The sequence below is a fragment of the Oryx dammah genome, unplaced genomic scaffold, assembly GCF_014754425.2.
Source record: "Oryx dammah isolate SB20612 unplaced genomic scaffold, SCBI_Odam_1.1 HiC_scaffold_1, whole genome shotgun sequence".
Classification (NCBI taxonomy): Eukaryota; Metazoa; Chordata; class Mammalia; order Artiodactyla; family Bovidae; genus Oryx; species Oryx dammah.
This window is the reverse complement of record NW_024070185.1, coordinates 43,631,031-43,649,297: the sequence shown is the minus strand read 5'-3', so window position 1 is coordinate 43,649,297 and position 18,267 is coordinate 43,631,031. Positions and strand designations below refer to the sequence as shown.

The 18,267-nt window shown below is 35.3% G+C and overlaps 1 protein-coding gene across 5 annotated transcripts in view; it reads right to left on the bottom strand.

Moving 5' to 3' along the window:
• LOC120869181 (putative COBW domain-containing protein 7) overlaps positions 1-15,154 on the bottom strand; it is a 56,818-nt gene extending 41,664 nt beyond the window's left edge. For 3 of the 5 annotated variants that reach the window (XM_040248495.1, XM_040248332.1, XM_040248409.1), the window contains exons 1-6: positions 14,820-15,154; positions 11,325-11,411; positions 9,223-9,319; positions 7,652-7,743; positions 1,384-1,443; positions 29-66 (exon numbers count right to left, since the gene is read on the bottom strand). In XM_040248495.1, coding sequence (XP_040104429.1) covers positions 29-66; positions 1,384-1,443; positions 7,652-7,743; positions 9,223-9,319; positions 11,325-11,411; positions 14,820-14,982 — 537 coding nt within the window. In that variant the 5' untranslated portion in view covers positions 14,983-15,154. The remainder of the gene's footprint in view (positions 1-28; positions 67-1,383; positions 1,444-7,651; positions 7,744-9,222; positions 9,320-11,324; positions 11,412-14,819) is intronic. The other 2 variants (XM_040248577.1, XM_040248654.1) reach the window with 2 other exon arrangements.
• Positions 15,155-18,267: the final 3,113 nt, after the last annotated feature.

Below are 18,267 nucleotides of genomic sequence, written 5' to 3'. Positions count from 1 at the left end.
AGTAACTCACAGAAATTTTTCAACTTACTTTTAATCCATATTTTGAATCCACAACAGTTATGATACCTACAAAGGAATAAATCTTTTAATCATTTTTACTCTTAAAAATAAAAATTAAAACTAATGCATTTCAGTTCACAAATGTCACTCAATAATATAATGTTTTTTTCTCTTGACAGCACTGCAATTTAACTCCATTCCATTAGTAAGTAGATGCACTTCAAACATGTCCTTAGCACTATTCTAAGGCACAAGATAGGATATAATAAAAACAAACTGTTTAAAATTAAATAAAAAAGAAAATAAGATTTTTCTGGCCTTTAAAAAGCTTACAATCAAAAATATGATGAGATGAATTTCATAATGTAAGGCGGAAAGTGATAAATCACACAAGATAGCTTATCTTCAGTTTACTTTCACATAATCAAAAATGAAACTTTTCTTATTTAAAATACTGCTTAACAAATCTGAGGCATCTTAGAATATCTTATTCCTAACATCTCTCACCAATCTAACTCACATAGTTCTTTTATCTAATATGTACCTAAATTTCCAAATGATCAATTAGTTGGGCAATCTCTGAATTTATATGCTAAATAATCTTCAGAAGGATAACAACAGAATGTGTTTTGATGATACCTAAGGAATTTAACCAGCTACATTTCATATATATTAGGGCCAAATGATGAGGCCCAGTTTCAGTAATTCTTAAAGTTCACCCCTTAGTCTAGGAAAATATGGTTTCCAGAAAGGTGGGGGATGTTTCAGGGCATATATGTTCCTAATTCAGAAAGTTTCTAATATGCTTAAAATGAAGTCTATGAATAAGACTGCCCAAAAGTGTTAGTGGGTAATGGATAGGGAACTTTGTTTAACTGTTACCTTCAAGGGAAAAGGAAAGTAGAAATTTGATCCTCATACTATATATGTTTTTTAAAATAAAAAGTTATATCAGTTCAGTTCAGTCTCTCAGTCATGTCCGACTCTTTGTGACCCCATGAATCGCAGCACGCCAGGCCTCTCTGTTCATCACCAACTCCCGAGTTCACTCACACTCACGTCCATCAAGTCGGTGATGCCATCCAGCCATCTCATCCTCTGTCGTCCCCTTTTCCTCACATCAGGGAATATAGAAAATCTACATAGTATTTTTAAAGGAAAACCTTAATGGAAACACTAAACTGGGAGTTGAGATTATAATGGACATCTAGTTCTAATACTGTTTGGGACTTTAGAATCTGTTCAAAGACATCATCATCAAACCGAACAAGCTTAAAAAGAGTATCAATACAAGGAATTAGAAGTATAATATGAATAAACAAAAATGATCTTAATATTACATTTTACTTGAAAATTTAAAGAAAAATTCATTTCTAAACTTACCATCAAGATAAATATCAACCCCCAATTCAGCATCAACCCAAAACATAGAAGCTACAGCACCTGAAAATATATAATAATACTCATCAAATAAAAAACATTTCTTCAAACTAGGAAACAAAATTCTATCCATAATGATTTAATCTGCCCCAATGGAATTAGCAGGCAAATACATATATGAATAAAATATGGGTTTTCAATCTTCTTAAGGGAATATAGAACCATTTATTATTTTATATCTATTTCTTGCCCTCTCTTTTACTTCAATTTAAAAAAGAAGACGGGTATTATTACATACAAATACAATATCAAGCTTTTCCCAATGCCATAATAATTTACTAATAAATATTATCAAATAATTTGAGCAGAATGGCTATATGTACATAGGTCTAAATTTTATTTTCTCTCTCCTGAATAAAATAATCATACAGTTCACAAATAATTATCTCCCTAAAGGAAAACAAAGCAAATACAGATAAATCCAAAATCAGTTGTTCGAACTTTTTTGTAAATTTTCAAAAATTTAAGTTTTACAGAATAAAAGTATGACAAAATTAAGCCCCGACTAATAAATCCTTACACTATTTATTAGTATGGTATATAACATTTAGAGACTATTTTGAGGAAAAATAATTTCTAAATAAGAAATTAAAACTTGTTTTTGAAAGAAACTGGTTCAGCACCAAACCACACACCCTGATTAGTATGCCACAACACACAAAAAAGAAAACTGACAGCAAAGAAAGAATTTGATTTTTCAAAGCATCAGAGCCCTATTAGTGACAGAGCTGTCGAAAAGAATGAGTATGGGGAAAAACAAGGATAACTGAACTCATTCCAATGTCTAAAGCTGTCCACCTACCCTGACAAGATGTGGTCTCCCAAGCATCACTCTGTGTCAACAATGAAATACCTGTCAACTGTTTACAGTGATTACTCATGCAGGATATAGCAAGGGCCACAAGATCTAATGGTTTCCTGATACCTATTGATTTTTTCCCAAAAACTTAATAGTTTTCCAATTTGACTGAAATAGGATTTGTGAGTAACAGGGGCTGAATCAATGCCTGTCCTTTTCAAGGAAATTACTTTACCATGACAATTATTTAGCTTAGAACTGGAGGGTGTCAGTCTTCTCAACAGGAAACAACTGAATTGCCAATAAAAATTTTCTTCACTTACTTGACTAACAACATGATTTTAATTAATGAAGGAGAAAAAGTAAATCTATTGTGAATATCATTACTTCAAATAATAAGTTATTTTAAAAAGTATTCATTTTTGCACTCAGTAAAATTCCTAACATTTACACAAATATTTTTTAATTCACTGACTTCTATTCAGATAGCTTATAAGTCCAGTAGTTCACATTTGCATAGTATTAATTTGAGCTGTAAGACTGTATTAGAGCTTTTATTCTAAACCTAATGTGTATCTTTGGTTTAATACTTACCAGACTACACATGAAAGAACTACTTAAAATTTGGATGCAGGTGTTTACCAGGAGAAATAAAGATGAGAGAATGCAGTTAATCAGTGATTCTAAAGCCAGGGTGATTTTTCTCAACCATGGTCATCTCAACCATGGGAATGCTGCTGGCATGTAGTAGGTAGAAGGGACTCTATTAAACATCATACAATGCACAAGACAGTCCCCTCTAATAAAGAATTATCCAACCCAAAATGTCATTTATACCAAGTTAAGAAACTCTGAGCTAAATTACAGAATCTCCATTCTTAAAATCTCATAAAACATAAAAATAAACTAAATAAAAATTTGAAAGTCAAATTTTATCAGCAGCAACCAAATAAACAATCCCCTGCCATAATTTTTGGATGATAGTAAAAATAAGAAATAGAAAGTTCTATGTGATTTATGATAGTTCTTATATCTACCCCAAACCTCAACAAGAGTTATACAAAATCCTATATTTATCATTTTATTCCAAAATCATGAGAAGTAGAACCAAGGGAGAAATAAGTAAAACAGGAAAAGGTCAACAAAGAAATTTCAAGAGTAAAATTTTCTGCCTCCACATTTTCTGGGGAGAAGGTCACTTTCCAGGGCTCAGAGCAAAATGGAGAGAGAGGTCTGAAGCTCAAGGATGCCCCTACAAAAGGTATAGGAAATCTATCCACAAGTAGTTTGAGCTAATACAAGAGCGGAACACTTGGTATTGTAAGAGAACAGAGCCTAAAATATCACACCACCCATCTGTCTCTCTCAACCACTTCTTTTCTCTCTGTTTCCCCATCCCTCAGCAATACCCAGCTTTCAAACCGAGGCCCAAGAGACCAGCAAGTTTAGGTAACATGGGTAGGGTATTTAAAAAATTCATGAACACCACATCTAAGTAGAGAGAAGTTCTTTGAGTCTCCCACATTAAGCATAAACACAGTGAAAAAATTATGCATATGTATTACAGCTTAGGGGAAGCAAAAAGAAGATAAAAGGAGGAAAGGAAAAAAAAGAACAAATAAATGGGGAATACCAATGGCAAAGAACCTGTTCTGAATGGAAACATAATTGAAGAAACAAAAGAAAACTTCCAAGAGGTTTTTTTTATAATAAGGAAGATAAAAACAATATAATCTTAATTAAAAACAAGCACTAGGGAATTGCCTGGCAGCCAGTGGTTAAGATTTAGCACTTTCACTGCTGGCCATAACCTAGGTTCAATCCCTGGTCAGGGAACTGAGATCCCACAAGCTGCATGGCATGGCCAATAAAAATTTTTTAAAAAGGGCAAAAAGAAACAAGTAAAACTAATTTTTTTTTTTTAAAGACAAGAGTTAAAAAAAAAAGCTCTAAAGCAAAATAAACCAGAATAATATGAAAAGGTAGTTTGGAATGCTAAAGAAATAAACTTAAGGCCAATATACCATTATTTAATGAATTAATTCATTTAAAACATCAACAGACACTGATGGAAACAGAACTACTGACAAAAAAGGAAGATTTGAGATGATTACAGTAAATACAGAGGCAAAAGGCATACCAAAACAATTAGAAGATAATAAATAGGGAGAACAAATGAAAATTCAATGTAAGAAAAATTGGTGTCATAAAGAAGAGAACTCAATAACTTGACAGAAAAATTCTTCATGGTAATCAAGGAAAAAGTCCCTAAACGAAGCACTAAACAGTATATTGTAATTCCAGGAAAATATGATTATGACACCGAGATGTATCTTGGCTATATTACTGAATTTAAAAAATAAAGAAAAAAATTTTCAGGCATTAAAAAAAAAAAAAACAAGTCACTTTTAGGGAGGCAGTTAAGAAAAAAAAAAATCAGACTTTTCTACAGTAAAATTCATTGCTCCAATATAATAAAATAATGACCACACAGTTTGAAGAAAAGTGTTCTCTAATGATATTACCTCCTCCTAGCTTGTGGTTCAAGAATGAAAACAACAGGCAGACATTCTCAAACATTAAAGGAAATGACATTGAAACTCACAAATCCTTCCAGATGAAATGAAAAGAAAATACAGGACAAGGAAATTCAGCCAAGCAAAATATTGAGAGATCACAGAGCAACATTTTCAAAGTTCTGAGGGAAAGAAATTGTGATAGAAAAATTTTATACCTAGCCAAGTCATCCCTCAAATATTAAAAAAAAGAAAAGAAAAGAAAAGAAAACCATTCTCAGCAATGACGTATGCAAGATCTCCAGGAATACAAGACTGAAAGCTTGAAAAGATTACCAGACCATGTATGCATGCACACATGTGTGCTAAGTTGATTCAGTTGTGTCTGACTCTTTGTGACTCAATGTAGCCTGCCAGGCTCCTCTGTGCATGGGATTTTCCAAGCATGAATACGGGAGTGGGTTATCATGCCCTCCCACAGGGCACCTTCTCAACCCAGGGATCGAACTCCAGTTTCTTATGTCACCTGCATTGGCAGGTGGGTTCTTTACCACGAGTGCCACCTGGGAAGCCATGATCATGAAGTGCAGTCAATCAAGAGCCCAATCAACTCAGAACTCAAAAGTTACTGTGCTGGTAATAACAACTGAAATGATTTAAACACAGAACTAAACAAAGTATGACAGAATATAAATGTTAGAAACCTTGACAACACAGCAAAGGAAACAATGAACCACAACCAGATAGGAGAACCTGGAATGTGTTAATTCTCTCATCCTTTATTCCAGACAGTCAATAGATACCAACCTGAAACTTTAAATGTGTAGTTAAAAAAAATAACTTGTCCAATTTATGTCCTTTATAATCTTTTATTTTTTTAACTCACATCTCTAGCAGTGAAGTATTTATCTGACATTCAACAATTCTTTCACTTCTTTCAAGTTCTCTTCTAAGTTCAAGTGAAAGTGAATTAATAATTATTAAGAATAGCACCCAGAATGTGATCCTATTTTATAAAATTACTTCAGCATATTTACACAGAGAGCAGGCTCTCCCAAACTTACGCATGTGTGAGAATCACATGGGGGGCCTACTGAAACAGATTTCTGGGTCCTGCCCTTGGAGATTCTGATTCCACAGAGCTGAGATGAAGCCCAAGAATCTGTATTTTTCCAAAGCTCTCAGCTAAGGCTGATGCTGTCACTCAACATATCACAGCAAGTAGCCCTGGCACAGAGAAATCTTGGAATAAAATTTACCTGTTTATATTTTACAGTAATGAGACACAGGGCAACATTTTTCTTTTTAACTTTCTTCTTTGTATTTTCTTAGGTACTACTGCATATTTTTTTTAATAATCAATGTTTCATTTTTAACCAAACAATAAAAGTCATTATTCTAAAGAAAGAAGAAACATTCATCTGTTTATACCTATATCTGTGCAAAAGCTTTCTCTGAGATTTTTATTTAACTTTTACTTCCTCTGAAAAGCCGAACTGTGTTTTAGTAAATTCACCTACTCAAATCACAAGAACTTTTCTCTATACAGTGGCTATAACAAAAGACATTGATATTTTATTTCAAAAAAAGGCACACAGTATATTTCCCTATCTTACCAGACTTAAATTAATATTTAACATCAGTGTAATGGTTCAAGTCCTATCATCAGTTAGACCTCTTGGAAATGTATGAAACTGTATGAAAAATCAATGCCTAGTATCAATATAAGGACGAAAAGAGCCCAACTTAATCCCAATTTGAAAACACAGGTACAATGTTATTATGCAATAATTCAAAATAAATTAACAATTGATTACAGTGAACCTTCAGTGCACTCCAGTATTCCTTTTAAACAATTATGACCCCTTAGTTCTTTAATATGATTTTATGGTGCAGTGTCATAGACTTAGATGAAAAAAGAAACGGGTCAGACTTACAAAACTAAATGTTCTGCAAACTAGGAATAAAATGTTACCTAAAGGTTATTTGGGTAAGAAGGAACAGAAACCCATGGTTAGGAACAGGTAGACTTTATGTAGCTTTTAACAGGGAAGTTTAGATGTAATTCCATTCAGAGTTAAAACTTCATAGATAATCATTACTAATTCCACACTAGAAAAAAGACCCAGTAGGGTTTCCCTGATAGCTCAGTTGGTAAAGAATCTGCCTGCAATGCAGGAGACCCCAGTTCCATTCCTGGATCGCGAAGATCTGCTGGAGAAGGGATAGGCTACCCACTCCAGTATTCTTGGGCTTCCCTTGTGGCTCAGCTGGTAAAGAATCTGCCTGCAATGCAGGAGACCTGGATTCAATCCCTGGGTTGGGAAGATTCCCTGGAGAAGGGAAAGGCCACCCACTCCAGTACTCTGGCCTAGAGAATTCTATGGACTGTATAGTCCACGGGGTCACAAAGAGCTGGACACAACTGAGCAATTTTCACTTTCAGCCTTGATTTTACTCCATACCTTATAATAATATTTAAAATTAAAATGATTTCAAGCTTAGTAGTAGAAAAACAAACACTAACAATTAATTTAAGGGAATAAGTATTTCTGGGATTTAACTTCAAAAGTCCTTAAACATATACCCGAAGTACAATGTCTCTTTTTTTTCCATGTTTTATTAGATTTTTCGGAAAGTTTTAACAACTCTTCTTCCTACCAATAATCCTAAATCAACTGACAGAAATTGAAATGCTATTAACATGTTAAAATTATCAAATACTTTGATTGTCATTCATCTGCCAAAGAAACATGACTCAGTATTTTTTCTCCTTTAAAAAAAAATTAATCTAGAGTAAAGCTTTAATATTCATTTTATATATTTCTCTAGTATATTTATTTATTTTAAAATGTTTAAGAACTATGTTTTGGTTTTTAATAATGACATTTCTTACCAGGATCTGCTAATCCAGTGGTCTCTAACAGTATGTAATCAAATTTTCCTTTCTTCTTCATCAAATTCTCAATAGCTCTAAGGCCATTGTCCCTGGAGAAGCAAAACATGACATACAGTTGATTGCCTGAATATTTTAAAGTGATCATCACAAACGTTTAAAAATATATTTAGCAACCAGGGATAAAAATATATTTAGGCATGCAAAAATTTACTTCACTCCCAAGCTTCTAACATATCTATCCAATTTCACCAGTTTTGGGGAGCAGGGAGGAATGGATGCACATATGCTGACAAGTAACAAGATATTAGATAAAAGCAGAGGGAATTTTAATTTACTGGACTAAAATAAGTCAGAACCTATTTTTTTATAGCTTTATGAAAGAAAAAGATCAATACAGAAAATGACAAAATGTATGAATTACAGTAGCTTAATAGAACAGCTAAAGGGATATCTACAATTAAATACCTTTTATTTCTGTTCTGAATAAGGGTAGTAGGCTTTAATTTCCCTTTTTTCTTAATAATATTAAAAACACAAGAAAACATTTAATTTTAAGTGGCTAAGAAAACCTATTGTACTTTAGCCTTCATAATACACTTGACTCACAGTCAAAACATCTAAGATAGTAAATGATTTAGAAGAAATTTAATTCACTGGACTACACAAAATCAACAATACAGGTATTAATTTTCATAATTTGCTCAACAAACTTTTGAGTGACTACCGTGTGTCATTCCTTTTCTAAGAGTGGTTATATTGTTGAATAAAACATTCACTGTCCTTAAAACAACTATCACTGGTAGAACATGAAGTTTTTTCTTTTTTGTGGTGATTTATATTGTTGTTAGAGATTGAAATCTTGGAAATAAGACCAATAACTTATTACATTCAGAACAATCATTTTTTAAATATGAAACGAGACTTCTGTGCACCACAGGGATCATTAATTAAAACTTGATGTCAAAAACAACAAAAATAAAATTCAATAAAATGACCACAGTATTAGAGCTAAGACAATGAGAAACACTTTAAGAAACTGTATCGTAATCTTGGTTCAAGATATAGGATCTTGATATGCAGACTTATAATGTCTTTTAGTCTTAATTCCCTTATATGTTCAGCAGGCAAAATAATATCCACCTGGAAGATCTATATTGTAATTAACATGATTATCGAAAACAACTAACAAATGTCCAAGTACCTAAAATTGAGACATTTCTCCTTAATCCTTAGCATTTAAGGAATAAGATCATTTTAAAAATGAAAAACAAAAGCCTGCTATTTATCTCTTAAAACTGAATTAATGTGAATTGAGAAATTTAGAAAGGACTTCATGAGAAGTCCACAGTGACCACACTGCCATAATGTACCGAATAGTATTAAATTAATAAATTTCCATCTGTTAAAAAGAAAAAGAAAATGCATCCTAATAGGCGTATCTTCTATTTGAAAACACAATGAAGAAGATTATGAAGATTCTGTTAATTTATGTAAGAAAATCAAAGCTGGAAATATAAGCAGTAAACATTTATAGAAGCCAGCAAGCACAGAGTATATCCATTTCTTACTTTACAGAACAGCAGAGGCAACCGTTTCTAAGTTCCAGCCATTCTTCGTAGAGTTCTCCACCTTGGCTGACAGCTAAGGATTTCTCCACTGCACTTCCTAGTAATTAACAGGAAGCACTCTTTAGATTATGTACACTCATCAACCAAAAACAAAGATGAGGATACTCAATAGTACAGCAGATTTCAAAGCAGAAAAATGTATTTCATAATTTGTATTCTTTCATTCTGCTCAGGCTATCTCAATATTTTAAACTATACTACTCTAGATTATTTTATTTTTTCTTTCTTTAAAAGGATTTAAGCCCCTAAAGAGACAACTGCAAAATTAATGAAAGTTATCTACTTCCTCTCTAGGCCTCTTACTAGACTGCTCCCATTTCCTAATAAAATATAAAAGCTATTTTAAAGGCATTCTTTCTTGTCCATGGCCAATTCTCTAGGTTTTTATACATATGCCTTTCAATCTCTTGCATATTTTTTCTTTTCATTCTTTTTCTAAATTGTTTCCGTGTCTACTACACAGACTGTTCAGCATTCCCTGTATGAATAATACCCTTAGTTCATTTTAAGGAAGTTTGCTTGGCCAGGGTACCAATGTGTTCAATTAAAAATTAAATTTTAATCAAATACACACATGTTTCTTAGCAATGCTTACTTGAGAAAAAATAAAGTATATATGAGAGTCTGAGATGTTTCTTATCAATAAGAATGATCAAAAAAAATCTTACTTTTCCTCCAACAAAGAAACATGCCCAAGCCAGGAAAGTTCTAAATATCCATTAAAGCAAATGATAAGGGAAAAAAAACTAAATAATTTTTCATTGATATATATTTTATGTTTATGTTTTAGTTAGGCAAGGGGTTGCTACAGAACTCAGGGTGTACAGAACATTTATAAAATGAAAAGGAAAGTATTGTAAATGCTGTAAAGGACAAAGCAGTTAAAAAAAAATCCAGAAAGACTGAAGAAAAATAGTAACAAATGATAATAAATGTAAACAACATCCAAGATCAATTAATAAGAAGTTAGAATAAAAACTATGATTTAAAAAATCTTAAGATTTTTATTTTTGGCTGACAGGACTCTAAAGTTTATTGAAATCCTCTTCAGTTTACTAAAACTAGAAATCAAGTTCAACTAACAGGCCTCATCCTTTTCATAAACTTAGTTCCTTTACTAATTTGCAACTGAAAAAAATAATATTTAAGAAAAATTCAAATGAAGTTATATTTTTTTAGCTAAATGTGAGCTTTTATTGAAATTGAAACCTGAGAAGGAAAACTTATAAAAGTAATCAAGAAGTATGTCTAATACTGCTGTATAAATTTCTTAAAACACAGTTCAGTGAAGACAAAAAACTGGAAAATTAAATACACATATTTTCACAGATAAGTGAAGTTGCCTGAGGATGGAGACCACATATTTATTTTCTAAGCCCTATGTTTTAACTGCTTTGCAGAATAATAAACATTCAATAAGACAGAAGTATTTTCAAATACTTTCAAAACCTGCAGTTAAACAATATAGTCAGCACAAAAGGATCTTCCTAATTGGTACAAAAATCTTCCTGAAAGATTTTCTTTCATTTCCTTAGATTTTTACTTCTGGAGTATTTACGTAAAAATTTAATTAATTCTGGTATGAATTCTAAAGTTATACAAAATAAAATTTTATAGAAACAATCTGATTTCAGTATCTCAACTCCATACAAAATAAAACTTGACATGAAGTGAAGTGAAGTCTCTCAGTCATGTCCGACTCTTTGTGACCCCGTGGACTGTAGCCTACCAGGCTCCTCTGTCCATGGGATTTTCCAGGCAAGAGTACTGGAGTGGATTGCCATTTCCTTCTCCAGGGGATCTTCCCAACACAGGGATCGAACCTGGGTCTCCCGCATTGTAGACAGATGCTTTACCATCTGAGCCACCAGGGAAGTCAAAACTTGACATAAATGAACCTAATTTTTCCAAAACTATCCATAGCAATGTATTCACATGGTAATACCTTGCATTTTCATTTCTGCATATGGAATATCAATTCACCAGCTGAATTAACTGTTCAATACATTCTTATAGCACAGCATTTATTGAACTTTACTTACCTTCCCCAAATTCATTTAAAATCACTGCTATTCTTTTACTATGTTGCTCTGTCAAAATATAGTTAAGAAGTGTTGTCTTCCCGGCACCTATAAAATACGTTTGTTTTAAATAACAAAAGTCAAAAGACTGATTTTAAAGGGACAAAAAAGTTTAAAGAGTCCTAATGCTCTTTAAAATTTGCATGTTATTCAAATATTATTTAACGATGGTAATATAAGATTGTAGAGGAAAAGATTAAAGTACCCTTTGAAAACTATTAAAAATGCTTTATGTCTTATAAAATTTTACAAATATTTACAAACACTCCAATAAGGTGGCTGACATAGCTTTCTTTGACCTCATACGACAAAAAAAAAAAGAAGTCTTCTATATAACTTAAACAATTAATGTAAGGTTATCTAAATTTTCTATTAAATAAGGAGTTATTGAAATAATGGTTCCTGGGGAATAAAGAAGTCATGTAGTTTATAAAACATAAAGTATTTAAATCCCTTTACAGGACGACAGTGTTTCTTACCCAAGAATAGTTTACTTCCCCAAAATGTACACATAAAGACCTACCTTTTATTTTAACCACACACAAATTCAGAATGTCTATATGCTTAAAGCAATCTATAAAATTGATTTTACACACACACAATGGTGAATGGACCTACGAAATGTTAACAAAAGACACAATAATCAGTACTAGAAAAGTTCATATAGCTACACTAACTCTATCCAGTAGGTGGCATAATACACCTAAATACATTCAGCTCAAGCAGAAGGAAAAAACATTGGTCTTGCGAATGTCCATAGAAGGGTGAAAAAAAAAAGATCAATAACCAACCCTAACTGCATATAGATAGTAGTGTAGTTAACTATATAAACATGTAATTTATTTACATATGTTTCTGTTGGTGGGCATACGGGTTGTTTCTAGTCTTTTGCTATTACAGTGTTGCTAAAAAGAACTTGTATATATGCATACAGGTTGTACGCATCTTCTGCAGTAACTTTACAAGATTTCTAGGGTATAATTAGGAGGGATTTACTGAGTAGTAGGATATTAATATCTTCAACCTTTGGGGACCATATTTGTATAAAAGTTGTTGAAGGGATGGAAGGCTTGTGTTCAGAGGGATTTAGGAAGCTCAATATCACTAAAGGCTAATATTCATAATGGAAGGAACAGATCTTAAGGACACAGAGCAATAAGGATATTCTTAAAACCAGTCCAAATGTGAGACAAGGGCCCTGAGCATGAGCGCTGCACTAAGCAATGGAAGTGAAAATGGAAAGGATGGGGTGGCCATGGAAGACTTTGTAGAATTACTAATGCTTTATAAATAACTATGTGTTTGCACTTGGTCACATCCAACTCTGTTCATGAACTTTTCCAGACAAGAATACTGGAGTGGGTTGCCATTTCCTACTCCAGGGGATATTCCTGACCCAGGGATCGAACCCGCATCTCCTTTATTGAGGGTTCTTTACTGCTGAGCCATCTTAATCAGGAAGGAAAAGATACTAAGACATAGTTCAAGCACTCAAGTCTGCTATGGACCAGATTTTATACTGAGCCTTAGTGAAAAGTGCACAAGACACAACAAACTGTCTCTATCTTCATGAAGTTTAGAAACATTAAGGGAAGTGGGAGAAAGAGGGGGAATTCAGATCAGTAAAGAGGCAACCATGCCACAAGATGATATAGTCAACAGATGTACAAGATGTCATGGAGCACCTAAGAGGGACATCTAGCCAGAGAACTAACAGTAAGAAGAATGTCTTCCTGGGGCCAAAACACTTGCTCTTTTTAGAAGTAAAAGTAGTTCACTTGGCTGGGCCACAGTTTCTCAGGCTAAAGAGGTTGTCAGAGCAAGATTATAAACTCATGTCAAGGAATTTGAACTTTAACCCAAATAGAAACTGCTAAAGGGTCTGACAAAATCAGATTGACATATATAAAGATCATTAAGGCTAAAATACAGAGAACATATTAAAAGGCAATATGACACAAGACTAGCTAGGAAGCTTTTATAATATTCCAAATGGTTAGGATCACAGAAGCAACCAACACTCACAATGGGATGCTAACATGAAATTTTGGACATGCAGAGATTGACATGTCTATGAAACATCAAAATAGAAATCACCTGGGTATAAAGTTAAAAGAGAGGACAGAGGAGGGATAAAAAAAAATTTTAAGGGGAAGCCAGAAAAGTAGGCGGAAAATCAGAAGCAAAATGTGATAGAAACCAAGGAACAAAAATACTCAACAATAAGCAGGGAAACCATCTCCTAGATTCAGCAACAAAGTTGGTGGCGTGAAGCCTCACAACTAAGCTTCAGACCATTATCTGCAATGCTCTTCTGATCTACCAGTGAGCAAAATGGGGAAGGTGGGGAGAGCAAGTCTAAACTATATTGTTTCAGAACAAAAATTTGCTCAACTTCACAGTGAAGCTGCATCTGAATAACACTGGGGAAATTCCTTTACAAATAAACTCCTTTATAAAATTAACCCTGAGTAAAAATGAAAATAAACTTAAGTCTGCAAAGCAAAAAAGAGAGAGACGGAGTCATGCCAGCGATTTAATTCCCGTTTTTATGTAAAAGGCCCTCAGGTGCACCAAGTTTATACTTGTCACTAGCAGCATCTAGAAATGATACTCTTTTCCCCAGATCATTTCACTTTAAATATTTCATTTCACTTCTTTTCCCTACACTTTTAATATGGTATTTATTCCAGCCCTTCTATTATTTAACTGTAGTTTTAAAATGATACTTCTCAAACTTTTCCAATAAAGTACTCCTAGTGTAAGCACATGACCCGTCCTTCAGGAAACTACTCTGTTTACAAGTGACCCCATGAACTCCTGAAAAGCCCTTAAGTTTGAGAAATATAGTCTCGGAGGGCATAGTAATTTTATTCTTACTCTTTCTCCGACAATACGTTACAGACATTAAAAAAAAAAAAAAAGGCTGCGATAAAGAGTATTTTACACAAAAGGCAAGAAGAAACTGCCTGGTGGGGAAGGGAATATACTGAGGAAGAGCCCTTGGGCGTTTACATAAAGGACACCTTTAATGAGAACCTAATTATAAAACATGTGTTTCTCGCCCCACTAAGCATAAGAGAAAAGCAAACTGAGACAAGTGACTGGTATTTCCATTTTCAAGTGAGGCAGTGACTTCAGAAATGCAACTTGTTAGGGGTCACATGCATAATGAGGGGCGGGTCCGTGCTTCACACTGCAAAGCTAGAACTAGTTTTAAAAATGCGAGGCTAATTTTCAACCTCAGTTGATAAATGTGACCCTAACGCGGAGGGGTCTGAGCATCATTAACCCATTAGGTGAGAAGGATCCCGTACGGGGAGCAACTGACCCAGCCCCTACCTCAGAGACTGGCCGTCGGCCAGAAGGCCAGGATGCCTAAGGAGAAGAGGCACCATCAGCCCCCAAATCCCAGAACAGGGTTCACTGAACTTTCTGACCGGGATGGTTAGTTACCTAAATACCCGGTGATAATTGTGACTGGGATCTTAGCGCCGGGGCCAGACTTTTCCTCCTCCTCCTTCACCTCTCTTTGCTTCGCCTCAATGGGGACCAATTCAGGACAATCCTCTTCCGCCTGCTCCTCTTCCTCATCCGCAGAGTCAACAGCACGAAACATCTTGCAAACAGCACAGCTCCCCTCTCCCTACACTCAGGACCTGGGATCAAGACCCCCCCCACAACCCGCCGCTGCGCACGCAGAACGCGAAGCGCGTGCTTGACGTCATCACTTAGCGACGCGTGGCGCCTCCCGATCCCGCCCCCAGTTACCTGGGCTCGGGCTCAGGACCACCACGCCTCTTAGACACGCCCCTACGGGCGCTGGGCACGCCCCTCGGGCGTGTTCTAGGAACGTGGGCGGAATTGTCAGGGCCGTACCTGGCGTCGTGTCTGTGTGAGACTGCAGCCTTTATAGCTAATGGACGGTTAGTGGTAGGGTTGAGGCCTTGAGACCAGGGCAGTTGAAATCTGAAAAGTAGCCCGTCCTAAACAGCTCTCACAGGGAATAGGCTACATCAACTTGACATTTCTTAGTATCATTAAAAATATTTTCTTAATTCATAGGAGAAAAAATGGGAAGCTATAACAGTACTAAGGTAATTGTAATTTTTCTACCTGAACCAGTGAAACTTTTTTCTATTTTATAATTGCAGGTTTTATGTTTATCCAGTTTTTTACTGTGTACATGCATTACTTTTATCTATTTTATCATCTCATTTTTTAAAATTTGCTCTCAGTTACCCTGAGTTCAAGCTTCCTTGGTGTCTCAGACCATAAAAAAATCTGCCTGCAATGCAGGAGACCTGAGTTTGATCCCTGGGTCAGGAAGGTCCCCTGGAGAAGGGAATGGCTACCCATTCCAGTATTCTTGCCTGGAGAATTCCATGGACAGACAAATCTGGCGGGCTATAGTCCGTGGAGTTCAAAAGAGCCAGACAGGACTGAGCAACTAACACACCCTGAATTCATTTATTCATAAATTCTTCAGTGCCTGGCACTGTCATCAATAATGCATAGATGGTCTGGACAAAGCATGCCACCTGCTCTATCAGTAAACAAAGTTTTTTGCAGACATCAAGTCATTAACCTCTGTAGCTACCCCAGCAGTGCACCCTAAGGGAATTCAAGGAGGAAAACAGGATACTGGCCCTAGTTAGTTAAGGTATATACAAAGGAATGATTTAATTAAGCCCAGACTCTTGCAACTTCACACACAAAGAGAAATCACTAAATTTTTTGTGTGCCAAGTTGCTTCAGTCATGTCCAACTCTTTGAGACCCTGTGGACCACAACTTTCCAGGCTCCTCTGTCCATGGGATTCTCCAGGCAAGAATACTGTAGTGGGCTGCCATTTCCTACTCCAGGGGATCATCCTGATGCTCCCAAGCTTAAGTCCTCATGAATAAAACATAATTCTCAACTTTTAGGTTGTGCATCTTTTAAAGTCTGCAACAGCCCTCCTTTATATTTACATATATATTTATGTATATTTGCAATGAATGCCTTTGACCTCACTTCCAATCCAAGAACAGTACCAAGAAGGACACCTATTCATGTGACTGTCTCCTAGTCTAATGCTCTGCCTCTCCTCTGAGATAGTAACCACTACTATGAATTGATCATGGCTGACTTATTTCCTTTTTTCTTTTTGGTTCTATCACTTATATAAATATGTACTTAATATGTTGTTTAATTTTTTCCTGTCTTTGAATTTCATATAATATTCTAGGGTTAGCTGATTTTTCAACTCCACTGTTGTATTATATTGTTACATGACTCATCAGAAATTTATTTGTGCATTTCCTATCAGTCATTTTCAGGTTTTGCTCTTGTGAACTGCATTGAATGACCCTTCAGCATTGCTTCCTGAGCAGAAAAAATCTGTTACAACCCTGATCACCTTCTCTTAAGTACTCCTCAGGCAAGTTCTTGCAGATTCCCTTCCATGACTCTGGCTGAATGTTACACTAACATCTCTTATCTCTTACCAGGAGGAACCTGTGCCCTATAGCAACTCAGTAAGATGATGGACAAGTATGCTGTAACAGTCTGTAGCTTCATCAGAGCAAAAAGAGTTTTATACAGCAGTCAAAATGTCCATCAGCTGGTGAATGGATAAACAAAATGATATATCCATATAATAGAAAATTTATCTCACAGTGAACAGAAATAAAGTACTGATACCTGCTACAAGGGACTTCCCAATTGGCTCTAGTGGTAAAGAACCTGCCTGCCAAGGCAGAAGACATAAGAGACACAAGTTCGATCCCTGGGTTGGGAAGATCCCCTGGAGGAGGGCATGGCAACCCACTCCAGTATTCTTGCCTGGAGAATCCCACAGAGAGAGGAGCCTGGTGGGCTATAGTCCATAGGGTCACAAAGAGTCGGACATGACTGAAGGGACTTAGCATGCACACACCTGCTGCAAGATGAATGAACCTCAGAAGCATTATGCTGAGTGAAAAAAGGCATTCACAAAACACCACATGTTGTTTCACTCCGTGTACATGAAATGTCCAGATAGGCACATCTATAGAAACAAAATTGATTGGTTGTTACCAGACACCAGGGGACTGAAGGCAGTGATTGCTAATGGGTACATTTTGGAGGTGATGAATATGTTCTAAAATTGCTTGTTGGACATGGTAGCACAATTCTCTGAATACACTATAAACCACTGGGTTGTACCCATTAAATAGATGTTTTGTTCTGTATATGGATTTTACCCTAATAGAGCTGCTATTTTAAAAAGGCTTCTGGGAATTCCCTGGCTGTCCCGTGGTTAGGACTCTGAGCTTCCAAATGCAGGTGGGTCTGGATTCAATCCCTGGTCATGGAGCTATGATAAATAAATAAACATATTTTTTAAAATGAATTAAAAGAAAGACGCTTACATGCATCAAAATGTGGTGGTGCAAGTGTGTGTTTGTGTAGAAGCACTGCCTGCAGTCTTGCCTCCAGCAGTTTCAGTCCTGGCCTTCTGAGTAGAGTTATCATTTGTTGTGATTTCACAATTGAGACATACTTTGGTATGAGTATAAAGATCAGAGCTGGAAAGTCTTCCTTTAGTCTTTTTCCATAACACTCTTCAGCAAGATGTCTCTTCATGAATTCTATGGAGTTCTACCACTTTCTTTTCTGACTCTAGTACCTGGCCAGATGTTAGAAAGCTTGTGCCTGAAGAGGTAAGGGTTTTGACTTAGTTATAAGGCGTTTGATTTCAGCTCTTCTTGCATATCTGAGTTTGACTGCTTTTTGTTGTTTTTCAGTTGCTAAGCCGTGTTCGACTCTTTTGAGACACTATGGGCTCCTCTGCCTATGGGATTTCCCAGGCAAGAATACTGAAGTGGGTTGCCATTTCCTTCTATTTTAACAGGACCTATCCATTTTATCCATTCTGTTT